At 33.2% G+C, this 13,526-nt stretch overlaps 1 protein-coding gene across 2 annotated transcripts in view; it reads left to right on the top strand.

Moving 5' to 3' along the window:
- The window catches only part of MYEF2 (myelin expression factor 2), a 32,336-nt gene that overhangs the window by 15,988 nt on the left and 2,822 nt on the right, over positions 1–13,526 (top strand). The window contains exons 10-16 of one of the 2 annotated variants that reach the window (XM_004266753.4): positions 3,027–3,128; positions 4,647–4,697; positions 4,993–5,061; positions 5,366–5,464; positions 5,766–5,837; positions 7,594–7,802; positions 7,882–7,933. In XM_004266753.4, coding sequence (XP_004266801.1) covers positions 3,027–3,128; positions 4,647–4,697; positions 4,993–5,061; positions 5,366–5,464; positions 5,766–5,837; positions 7,594–7,802; positions 7,882–7,933 — 654 coding nt within the window. The remainder of the gene's footprint in view (positions 1–3,026; positions 3,129–4,646; positions 4,698–4,992; positions 5,062–5,365; positions 5,465–5,765; positions 5,838–7,593; positions 7,803–7,881; positions 7,934–13,526) is intronic. The other variant, XM_004266751.4, reaches the window with a different exon arrangement.

Consider the following 13,526-nt stretch of genomic DNA (forward strand, 5'->3'; position numbering starts at 1 on the left):
GCAGGCGGATTCTTAACCACTGTGCCACCAGGGAAGCCCCCTTAGTCAGTTTTCTTAGAGATTTGTCAGTTTTATTAGTGCTTTCAAAGAAGTGAATTCCATTTTTTATATTTTAATTTATTCTCTTAGTTTTATTTCCTTCTCTATTTCTTTGGGTTTAGTCTCTTATTTTTGTCCTAACTCCTTAAGTTGAATGTGTACTTCACTAATTTGCAGCCTTTTTTTTAATACAAGTAGTTATGACTATAAATTTGGCCACTATATACAAGTTTTGCTATAGAGTGTCTTTATTGTGATTTAATTTTTATTAAATTGCCATTATGATTTCTTCCTAAGTCATATATTTTTGAATTTCCAACTGTATACTTTTTTCTTACTAACTTCTAACTTAACAGTGTGGTCATAGAAGATGGTCTCTGTGATTCCTTGGAATCAATCAATTAATTTGGACTTTGCATTGTGGCCTAATATATGATACATTTTAATAAATACTTCAGGTGTGCAGTATACTGTTCTGTATATGTCCATTAAATCAAGTTTGTTAATCATTTGAATTATATCTCTGCTAGTAATTTTGTCTGCTTGTGCTATCAATTACTGAGATAAGTTTATGGTAAAATCCCCTGCTATAATGGTGAATTTGCATATTTTTTCTTGTTTTTACTTGAACTATTTTGAAACTAATTCAGTAGGTGCATGCAGGTTTAGAACTGATATATTTTCTTAGTGAATCAAGATTTTATCATTATAGAGTGATTTCATACTTAGTAACTACCTTTAAGTCATTTGTCTAATAGTAATGGAGATACAACAGCTTTGTTTTGTTTATTCACATTTGTAGATTTATTTGGATTAATTCCCATTATCTTATTATGTGTTTTATTTTTCTGTGTTTTACAAATGTTTATATTTATTTTTCTCCTATCTTTCTCTTTTGGTGGTTATCCTGGATATTTTAATATGCCTATATAAAGTCTGAAGTTAATATAGTTATTCTCAATAGTAGAATGACCTTTAAATGCTCTAATTCTAATCACTTTCCTACCGAATTATATGCTATTATTGCTCAATGTTTTAGTTATATATTGCTTTGCTACCAATCCCACAAATTAGGCATTATTATTACTTATCATCTGCTTTCACAGACCCTGGCACTATTTTTTCCCCCTGAAGCATATATTTTAAAAGCTCTTTCAATGAGTATCTGTTGTTAGTAAATTCTCTTAATTTTGGTTTGTCTATAAATGTCTTCAAAGATAGTTTCACTGGTTATATAGTTTAAGGTACTTATTTTCTCTCAACACTTTAAAAATATTCCAGTCTACTGGCTTCTATATTTGCTATCAAGTCAGCTGTCAGTTGAACTGTCCTTTCTTTATAGATAAGCTGTGCTCTTCATGTAGCTGATTTTAAGATCTTTATCTTTGGCATGCAGTTTTACTACAGTGTGGATGTGGATTACTGTTTATTGGGCTTTCACAATTGAGAATTCAGTTTTTTAAAATAAATTCTCAGCTTACATGTCTTTGAATATTACCTGTTCTCCCTTTGTAGGGCAGTCCTTTCCTGCCCTTCCTTATCACTCAGGGTGTCATCTTTTAATATCCTGGTTTTATAAAGTAGGGGCTTTCGATTTATTTTCCACTGTTAGTACTTTTCAATTTATTTAGATTTAAAAATTACATTCATACTTTTATATCTGTTCTTTTTAAGATTTATGGTTTTATGTACTCTTTTCTATTGAGATGTAATATGAACTCATAGACTTTAACAGAATCAGTTTGTTGTTTTAGTTAAGTTAATTATTATTAACCTCCCTATTTTTTGCCTTTCTCCCCAACCCCCCCACTTCTTTTTCTCAAATTATTATAACTTGGCAAGAGGGGACCTCTCATTTTCTATGCCTCTGCTATTACTTTCTGGTGAGAATGGGATTTCCCAGATCCATGAAGATTTTTCTTGTTCAAAGACATGAGATTGGCCTACTTTCAAAGAGGCCTGGTTCCTTTTAGTGAAGAATGATATCAGAGAAGAAAATAAGAGTTTTAGGTGTAGACATGAGCATTGTTGATAGTGAAGTGTGCTATTGCTTTGAACCATTTTTAGGGACTGAGCTAAAAAAGATATTTCTTTTACCAGGTCACATTGATCTTTCTCCAATTTAACACGACATGCTTCTGTACTCTTTTTAAAAATATATATATAGTATATGGTTTTCTCAGCCCTTACCACTTACTAATTGCTACATTGACTAGCAAGAACTTTTAAGTCAAACTCAGATTTAGTAGAATAAAACAGTTCCTACTGTCTTTAAGTCATCAGATTGTCTTCTTACAGTCTCTTTTCAGTGAACTTAGTTTAAGAGAGAAAGTAAAAAGAATACTGGATTTAGAGACAGAAAAACTTGAATTCTAGTCTTAGCTTAATCACGTAGTTAAATGGCATTGTACAAGTAACTTAACGGTCTCAAAAATTACCTCATCTGTGGATAATAGATGTGAAAACACTGTATACCATAGTATATAAATAAATTAAAATACCATATAAATATAAATAAATATATTTGTTTATATAAATATTTATTTCAGTGATAAAACTAGGTAATATAATGTTTGCTTTATTCAATGTTTTCATGTTTGTTGACTTTTTAGTTTGATTTGAACCATCTGAAAAGTAATTCCTAGGTTTTAAGAGGGTCTACAGATTCAAGCAAGATTCTTATTTTCAGATATGTATGTCATTTATAAGGTGGTTCAAAATCCTTTTGGTATTTCATTACTCTTTCTCAGTATGCCTTTGACTGGGATATAAGATGGATCTGCTTCATAAAACACTTCTCATTAGTAAATGATATTATAGTGAGGCTTCAATGTGCTGCATTCCAATGAAAACAAGAACTGTGGTGCTCTTATTTACAAATTTGCGAAATTTTAGAAATACTACTACAGGCATATAGCTTTAAAAATTTTTTCAGTGCCAGTTAGTTGATCATATAAGAGTTGGTAATATTCTTATTTGTGTTTTAGGTGGTCTTGGAGGCATTGGAATGGGACTTGGTCCAGGTGGACAGCCTATTAGTGCCAGCCAGTTGAACATAGGTGGTGTAATGGGGAATTTAGGTCCAAGTGGTGAGTATTCTAACTTTATTGTTTCTTTTTAAATGATACATTTGCTACATTGTAAAGCTTATATTTACTAGTGTGTAATATTTAAAGGACTGTAGTTTATAGTTGAATATTTAAGATGTTACTTTAGTCTGAAAAAGGAATGAAACCTTTGAGAGCAGAGAACGTGAAAGAGGTTGAACAGAAGGTCAGGAGGGTTCCTCTGAGGGCAGCCACGTTACAGCTAGCCTTTTAGCACTTTTAGCTAGCCTTTAGCCTTTTAGATTTTGAATTGTCTTTAAGGTAGAAGGAGAATATTCAACATAGTCTATGCCTTGTGTATCATGGATATACAGTATTTGTGGAATGGCTGAAATACTACCATATAAGCAATTTAAATTTGAATATCTAGTTGGGAGGGTAGCTTTTCAGATAGCTGTTTGGCTATTCACGTAGACTAACCTACAGTTTATGTTTGAAGATTGATTTTTAAACTTTTTGATTTCAGAACCCTTTTATACTCTTAAAATTTGTTGAGGACCCCAAAGTGCTTTTGCTTATGTGGTTATATTTGTCAATATTTACTGTATTTGAAATTAAAACTTAGAAATTTAAAAAAAATTACATATTTATTTAAGATAACAATGATAAACACATTATGTGTTAAAATAAATGTAATTTTTAAGAAAATAAATTGTATTTTCCAATACAAAAATTAGTGAGAAGAGTGATATTATTTCACCTTTTTGTACATCTCTTTAATGTTTGGCTTAATGCAAGACAGTCATGCTCTTGTATCTGCTTTTGCATTTAGTTTGTTACAGTGTCATCTATCATGTAGTTTCTGGAAAATTCCACCTTACACTCATGAGAAAATGAGAGTAAAACAGTCAATATCTTAGTGTTATTTGGATAATGAAGGAGTTTTGACCTATTGAACCCTCAAAGGTCCTTAGACCATATTTTGAGAATTGCTGTTTTAATTGATGGACTAATTAATGCTATCTGGTTTCTATTTTTGTTGAGATGCTATAGTTACATTTTAAATTGTGAGGGTAGTTATGGTAATCATTATGGTCTAAACAGATGGAAATCTTCTCCCTTACTCTTAGGCCCTCTACCCTCCTAAACACGTACTATTTTTATTCTTTCATTTTTTACTGCTCCCTTAGCTGCCATGTTTAAAGGAGTCCTTACTTTCTGACCTGATCTCTCAATCTGCTGTAGTGATATTTGTGTGTCTGAGCTGAAAAAAAAAAATGAACGATTACCTAGTCCTAGATATTCTCTAACTGAATGTGAGTATGACCAGTGAATTTTGTTTTCTTGTCTAATAAATATTCAAAGAGGCCTTTTTGAAGACTCATGATTAGACACCTGCTGTGGCATAGCACTTTAAACCGTCCCATCTGTGCCCTGCTGCTTCTCTAGTATTCCACTGTGACTAGACCATTGGTATCTATTTTGCTGTGTTGCATTATGTCATTCTTTAGTCATTAAAATAAGATTCACTGAAAGTACATACTGTGTATTTTATTTGAGGTATGGGAATGGATGGTCCAGGTTTTGGAGGAATGAATAGAATTGGAGGAGGTATGTATAAGCATTTGTTTTCTTGTATGTACCCATCACCATGTTTAGTAAGTTAGAAACTATGTTGAGAATTCCAAGGGAAACAAAAGTCATGGTTTATTGTTGGCTCACGTCCTAAAGACTGCTAGCAGAAATTGAGCCTGGTACATACTTAAGGGATATGGAAGGTGATGTGTTAAGAAGCAGTTGCACAAGGTAGGGTGGATGAAGAGCTTACTGATGAGACTTAATATTTACAAAATATACCTTTCAGCTATATAACTGACAGATCTCAAACTTAACCTTTATTCCATAGGAATTGGGTTTGGTGGTCTGGAAGCAATGAGTAGCATGGGAGGATTTGGAGGAGTTGGTCGAATGGGAGGTAGGTAAATGTATATAGTGGGATGTGTATACTACATTTCATTTTCTCCATTATTAAAAATGTCCCCCCTTTACTTAGGAATGGATACTGTAGATGTTTTCAGAGGATGTATGGGCACCAGGGGTAGGGACAGGCAGAGCGGAACTGGGATATCTGTGGCATGTGAAGTAGGTTGGGTAAATCATGGACTTCTTGTATTGTGGCTTTTGCTGTCTTTACAGTTTAGTTTCAATAAGTTCCTAAATGGATTACTGTTTATTGATAATACTTGAAAAAGGGTTAATTTGTTGCATAATCTTTTCAGAGCTATACCGTGGTGCGATGACTAGTAGCATGGAGAGAGATTTTGGACGTGGTGATATTGGAATAAATCGAGGCTTTGGAGATTCCTTTGGTAGACTTGGTAGGGCTGGCTGTTTACTTCTTTTCTTTTTGCAGGTTGTATTTTTTCAAAGTTTGGCTGTCTTTTTTTGTATGAAAAATTAGAAATTTATAATGTTTCGTGCAATTTATTACTTGAAGAAAAATACTTCAGAGGTTTTAATGTACTAGCTCTCTTTTTCAGTGTCTTACATATTTGAACCCTATTTGTAGAAGACTATACTTTTCAGTTATTGTACATCTTCTGAGAGCATAATACCTTGGGAATTTTAAAGTATGATTATTTAAATTAATTAGTATATTATCTTTCCATCCTTGTTTAGGCAGTGCAATGATTGGAGGGTTTGCAGGAAGAATAGGAGCTTCTAACATGGGTCCAGTAGGATCTGGAATAAGTAGGTTTAAATTTTACTAGAATTTTACAGTAATATTTGAATACTTGCAAAAAACTTTGCAAGAGTAGTTACTGTAGTATTGTAATACTTTGTTCTTATATGTTGATATGACTTGTCATAATTTAGAGAAACTTTGATATTTATTGAGCTTTACTGTTTTATTGCTGTTGGAAATTTCTTAACTAACTTTGAATTTTACTTCTTTGACATTTCTAAACTAACACCAGAATATGTGTTAACTGTCACCCAACTCAAGAACCTTTATTCCAACTAAAGAATCTGGGGCTTTTTCTGATCATATGTCACGAACAACATTAGCTTTAGCACCAACTCTGTTTCTTTGCTTATTCTCTATAACTGCTGTTGGAGACTAGCTTATTTCATTTGTGAAAAAAAATTGTGTCTTTTGGTAAACGCAGGTGAATCGCCTCAGATCTAACACTTCTGGAGACCTCCTGAGGTTGAGGGCAAGGTTAAAAGAAATGCTTATTTCCTTGCTTCTTAAACCTTTTCTTTGATAGAATCAAGAGTACTATTGTTGCAAAACTGGGGAATGCCAAATTTCTTCCCTCTGTTTCCACTAGTACATTTTAGGCCTTATATTAACCCTTAACACAAAGCTTAGTTTTTGACCCATGTTGCTTACTGAACCATGTCTATGTGAGCTCTCCATAGTTACCGACTTCCTTTAATTGATTGAAATCTCACAAATAGGAAACAAAGTCTACTTGAACTCTTCTAAGAGTGAGTTAAAAAAAATCTTGTCAGCTGAAGATACTTCCATTGTACCTTGCTTCTCATTTTATTCCTTCTTTTCATCATCTTTTCGGCCTTGGCCATTTTCCTGTTAATCATAACTTCCCTACCTTCCTTTTTCACCTCAGTGTTTATACTTCTGTTCCCCTAATTTTATATATGTTATTCACAGAAAGCCAATTTGAGGGTGTTGTTAATTTTTAGAGTGGGGATATTGGGTACGAGAAAAAAGGATACGATTGAGAAAGAGTAGGATTGGAATAGTTAAAGGGGACTCAATGTATAAGAATCAAGTGGGTACGAGCTACAAGCTAGATTTTTAAGCTCTGGCTAAAAGAGTGTGATTCCAGTTTTTGTTGTTATCTCCACAAGTTCTGTATAACATAGAGACTAAAAGTTAGCTTTTTCTGTGGTTATTGAAAATTGAACTGATATGAAAAGAGCAATTGTATACAAAACAAGATACTGAGGTGAAAGGTAAGCTAGGAAAAGAATATTATGTAGGACAGTATGAGAGCAACAGTTGATATGTTGTAGTTGTAATTATTTGAATTTACCCCATATGTCTTTGTTCTAACAATTACTAAGCTTGGTATTATTAAAAGATAAAAGTGAGGATACAAACTACTATAACATTAATGAATAAAGTCGTTGATAGAAAATTTATATAACTTATGTTTTATGATCAGGATATAATTTTTTAGAAATGTATATGTATAATAGTATGAACAGATTCAGTTAGCCATTAACATTCAACTAACTGAATATATACAAAATTAAAATCTGTTCCTTGGAAGATTGTTATATTGTGTGTATAAAAATAATTTTATTTATATATTGTCTAATTACATAAATGAATTAATTATTCTCTCTTTCTTTCTCAAAAATGATTCTCTCCCTCCTCTTTCTCTCCTTCTTCCTCTTCCTTCTCCTCTTCCTTCTGTTCTTAAAACAAAAACACCAAACTCCCAAATCCTCCCTTCCCTTCTTGAAAATCCAGGTGGTGGAATGGGTGGCATGAACAGTGTGACTGGAGGAATGGGGATGGGACTGGATCGGATGAGTTCCAGCTTTGATAGAATGGGACCAGGTATAGGAGCTATACTGGAAAGGAGCATCGATATGGATCGAGGATTTTTATCAGGTCCTATGGGAAGCGGAATGAGAGACAGAATAGGCTCCAAAGGCAACCAGATATTTGTCAGAAATGTAAGCAACTAAATGTAAAGTATACTTAAAATTATTTTTTTCCTTGTATATCTGTTACTAATACCTTTTTTCATTCTAGCTGCCTTTTGACTTGACTTGGCAGAAACTAAAAGAGAAATTCAGTCAGTGTGGTAAGTATGCCAATGACTGTAGATATATTGATATTGATTATGGATGAAAAATTGATTTTAAACTTTTAAATACTGCTTAGACCTTTACCTGCCCAGATGCTTATTCCTGGGTAGTATGACAGGTTTAATTCCACTTCAAAGAAATGAATTATTTTGCTATCCTCTGACGTACAGCAGTGCAAATTACTACTAAATAACAAGATTTAGAGTACAGTCTGTCATTGTCTCCTGTGGATAAAGAAAGGGCTTATTTTATTACCTGATTTTTAAATGGTTACTATATCATCATTGCTTGAATTTAAAAGGATGTTTTTTATGTGGGAAATACTAACAAATGGTATATGTATTTCTTTGTTTATAATGTAGTACAGTGCTTTGCCAACATGACCCAATGAAATGCTGACATCCAAGTGATATGGAGTTAATAGATGAGACCCGTTCTGCACACTCTGTCACCTATACAATAAAGGAAACTTAGCTGATAGCATAGAACCCACTGCCTAGAATGCCTTAGACAGGTACATTCTGGCGGTCCTTCTGTTCCTTTTATAAACTGTTCTTGGCTATAATGATACTACCTATACGACCGTAATATATTCATTAGGTCTGTAGATGATTAGGTGGTTTATTACTTTTAAAAGAGGGCCTTTTTTTTGTAATGATGAGAGATTTAGTGTGAGTAGAACAAAGTAACAGATTTCCTGCTCGTTTTTTTTTGCTATTGCATGGTAACCCAGAGAGTATTAATAGTACAACTATGTCGGTGGGATATAATGATGAAAAATAGCTAAGTAAAAGTGGTATATTCAACCTTTGAGAGTTAATGGAAAGTTAAGAGTATTTGGAATATATCTTTAATTTCTGGAGATCATGAAGGGGATAAGTTTAGTGTTCTCCCACAAAAGTAACCTTTGTAGCCACTGTCACAGGGGATCAAAGTGATCCTTCTGGAAACTGTTCTCTAATGTGTTCTCAGAGTACTTTATACCTAACTTTTCTTGTGGTAATCTGTTCACATGTTTTCTTCCCTCCCAGATGGAGGCTCTTGAGGGCAAGAACCATCATCTATTTATTCTAGCACATTTTGTTGCCTCTGCACGTATAGTAGGAGTTTATTAAATGTTATGAATGAGTTAAGCATTCTGAAAAGATCTTCATTCATTTATTTGGTTATTTATTAAGTAAATCTACAAATATTGTATTTTTGGTAGTCTGCTCATCATTAGGATTAGAAAGGGGAAGAAAGTAAGATATTACCCCTGCCCTCAAAGAACATACAGTGTGGATCTGTCTACAGTGTTCTAGTGGCTCCTTTTTGTTGATCATCTTTTAATTTATATTTATTTACATTTTATTCAAAGAAGAGAAAGATAATTTTTATTGATAAAAAAGTTGTTGTAAACAAGTCAACTAGTAAATAGTTGCTACTAAGAGAAAGCAGAATTATCAAGTTGTTTTGAGGTGTTGGTAGTCTTTGTTAGGAGTAAGGAGATCTACCAGGATGAGTAAGCAGCATCTACCCGTGAATCCCATAGGCTACAGGGGAAATGAGCATATTACGGCCTTAGTGAGATCCATCAAATGAGGAGCGGTGGCAGCAAGTATAGATAATCCCTGCTGTTGTAGTTTCAGTGAAGAAGAATCTCCAGATGACATATGACTTTATTTTAAAAAGTAGAAATGAAACAAAGAACAAAGTGGGGCAAACAAATGACATTAGTGAAAATGTGACCAAAACTGAGTTGACTGTTTCCTTGTACGTAGGCAGATTTCCTTTCAAGATTAGATATGAGCAAGGCTTGCAGCAAACTTGAGGTCTTTTGGTGGGCTTCTATACTTGTTGCTGGCATTGTTTTGACAGAAGGACATCAACAATTCAAAAACATTTTTTAAAAGGAAAAACTAGTCCCCAAATCTACATTTAAAAAATCTGTACAACATTTTAGCCAATAAAATAAAGTGCTTAACTCTGTTATTTTAGCTCTATTTTTATGTCCCTTTTTGATCAGTCTGTATTATATCATGAGAGTAATGCTTTTTGGTTTTGTTTTCTCAATTCTAATTGTAAAAGCTTTTGACTTTCAGATTTATATTAAGGTAATACCATAGTAAATAATTTCCTACCATCTTCCTGTTTTTAACCTTGAACTTACATTGATGGAAAGGAAGATAAGTTACAGTAATAATTTATAGCATTAAGTGTCCAGCTATTGACAACTATGGAAATTATCTGGCTTGTATGAACTGAACCATCTGTTTTTCTGCCACACATCACTTTATTTATTTTCAAATCTTAGCTTTTCTTTCTTAGAATGGAAAGTTTCTTTTTAACCTGCTCCAAGCCAATAGTGCCCCTTTTCACAGTAGAATTCATTTTTTTGCTATTTTTTTAACCCCCTGAGCCCAAGGTGAGTAAGTATATTCTCTTGATTACTTCTTAGTAGGAGTCTAGTGGTACTCCCTGCTCTCCTCTAGACAGTAACTGCTAGTAAATGGCCCATCAGCAAGCCCTCTGATTATTAGATGTCTAGAGTGGATAATTGTCCTTGGTGGGGCAATTACAAAGATCAAGAAAATGTTGGAGTATGAGTTAAATAACCCTCAATACAACATTTCCTTAGCAGGTATAATTCAGGAAAAAATGTATTCATATATCCCCAAATATAACAAGATGAGAAGGAAGTGAGTATAGTAAAGTAGATCTTCTTTTATTTTGCTATATGTAATTCCTCAATACACATTTTTAAGAAGACTGAGTATAAATAACTAACCCATTCAGAGTTGGACCCCGCATTAGTTCAGGTTGTGTTAATGAAGTCAAATAGGTGTAGTTTTTCAAACTTCCATATTGTCTGTACACTTTAACTATACTCTGGCTTAGTGTGTTTTAGAACTGCAGAGCAAGGAAAGCCCATTCTTAATTATTCCTGCTATAAACCATACCAAATATAACGTTGTTCCACAGGTTTCCATTATTTTCATTTTTTACATCAGTATGCTACCTGTTACCTGCATAGAGAATGGAGACTTGTGGTGGATTTTATTTACTAAAACACATGGTGCTTCAAGCATGGCTAGTGGACTCTAGATTAAAATAACAGTAAAAATAATGCAGTAAGAGTAAAAACAATATATGAAGAATATTCATAGATAGTCACTTTCTTTTGTTTGTAAAGAAACACTCAAACTTTGTTTTTTGTCCCCCATATCATAATTATAGTTTCTTGTAGAATATCTGATTTTGCTTTCTTGTCCTGTGGTTATGTTACAGCTGTACTTTGGAAGTAGGTTTTATTAAACCATTTATTTATTTATTTATGCTTTAATTTGGTCGGTTTTTAGATATGCTTTTACATCATCATTTTCCAGAGTATACCCCACAAGATTACTTAATAGGCTGAGTTAAATAAAGCAGAAAGGTTTCTTTTATTGCAGGAGAGTCATTTTTTGTAGTTAGTATATGTAACAGCAGTATTTTTGATTACTGTAATACTGATTTCTCATTGCATACTCTTTTATACTGTTGCTAAAATAGCAGCCCTATTTTGTTTTTCTTGGAATCACACAAGATCAGTAGATATTTCAGTCATTTAAGAGTCCTCGGAGCATGTACAAAACCAGAGAAGTCTGATTTTAATTAATTAAAACTAAATTTTTTTCTCCTCAATTATTTATCTTTAGAAAAGAATATATCTCAGTTGGTGTTTTTATGGGATTGAGAAGAAAGTTAGAAAACAGAACTTTCTAGTTCTATACCTAGGGGTTTTTTGGGGCAATCTAACCGTGAAACAAGTATCTATAAGTTACTTTCTCTATAAACCTGAGTGTCCAAACTGTAAGAAGGTTCAAGTATCTTAGCTGATAGACCTTGTCAGCTAGAAAAGCCTTGAGATCACTGTGAGGTCAGGAATTTGGGGGTTTGAGTCATGATTCCTAAAAAGAGAGGAAATTTAAGAGAAAAAAAGAGAAACTTGTCCTGGGAGATTAACGGATTTTGCAAGAGATTATTACATATTTTCCTTTGAAGTTTTGAAGATTTCTTGCTTGAGTGAACCTTAGTATTGCTAATAAACCTATGGTGGGATACTTATGTTAAGAAAAACCAATAAATTTAGGATAATGAAGAACATTTAACCTTAAAAGCTCTTGAAAATTCTCCACAGTCCTCTTCAAAATCACTGTAAAGTGCTCCCATTTACCAAGGTATGCTTCTTTAATTAAACTTGCTTTTTTTTCAGGTCCCAGCATTTGAGATACTAAGAGGACTATGACTCTGGAAATTGCTTTGCATTTGTCTTTAAAGCTTTAAAAAATATATGTATATAGTCTCCAGTTTCACTTTATGATGTTTGTTAGAAAATGTGATTTCTGTATTTTTTTTAAATTTTTTTCTTCCAGTTTCATTGAGATAGAATCGACATATAGCACTGTATAATTTTAAGGTGTACAGCATAATGATTTGACTTACACATATAAAATGGTTATCACAAGAAGTTCAGTGAACGTCCATCATCCCATAGATACAAAATTAAAGAGATAGAAAAAAAGATTTTCCTTGTGATGAGAGCTCTTAGGATTTACTCTCTTAACAACTTTAATATGTAACACTCAGCACTTATCATGTTGTACATTACATCCCTAGTACTTATTTATCTTATAACTCGAAGTTTGTACCTTTTGACTCCCTTCCTCCAGTTTCCCCTCTCCACTCCACCTGCCACCTCTGGTAACTACAAAATGATCTCTTTTTTTTCCTATGAGTTTGTTTCTTTGCTTTTGAAGTATAATTGACCTACAACCCTATGTTAGTTCCTGTTACACAATATAGTGATTCGATATTTCCATACTTTTCAAATGATCATCACGATAAGTCCAGTTACAATATATCACCATAAAAAGATATTACATAGTTACTGACTATATTCCTCACATTGTACTTTTCATACCCGTGACTCATTTATTTTGCAATTGGAAGTTTGTACCTCTTAATCTTCCTTTACTATTTCTTTCTTCTCTCCAGCCCCCTCCACTCAGACAGCCACCTGTTTGTTCTCTGTATAACTGTTTCTGTTTTGTTACGTTCATTTGGTTTTTAGAGTCCACATATAAGTGAAATTATACAGTATTTATCTTTCTGTGACTTATTTACTTAGCATATAATACCCTCTGGGTTCATCCATGTTGTTGCAAATGGCAAGATTTCATTCTTTTTTATGGCTGAGTAGTGCATACTTGGGTGGCTTCCATATCTTGGCTGTTGTAAATAGCGCTGCAGTGAACATAGGGGTGCATGTATCTTTTTTTAATTAGTGTTTTTATTTTCTTCGGATAAGTACCCAGGAGGGGAATTGCTGGATCTTATGGTAGTTCTATTTTTAATTTCTTGAGGAATTGCCATACAGTTTTCTGTAGTGGCAACACCAGTTTACATTCCCACTAATGGTGCACAGGGGTGTGTTTGGTTTTTTACCTGTTGTAGGTTAAAAAGTTTTGGATCTACTTTAACCATTATAATAATTTCTCTGGGAATTAGTCTGTTTTATAACTTTTAGAACACAGTTAAAGACTGCCTGGCTTGGGTTACAGATCATGG

Source organism: Orcinus orca, chromosome 2, assembly GCF_937001465.1.
Source record: "Orcinus orca chromosome 2, mOrcOrc1.1, whole genome shotgun sequence".
NCBI lineage: Eukaryota > Metazoa > Chordata > Mammalia > Artiodactyla > Delphinidae > Orcinus > Orcinus orca.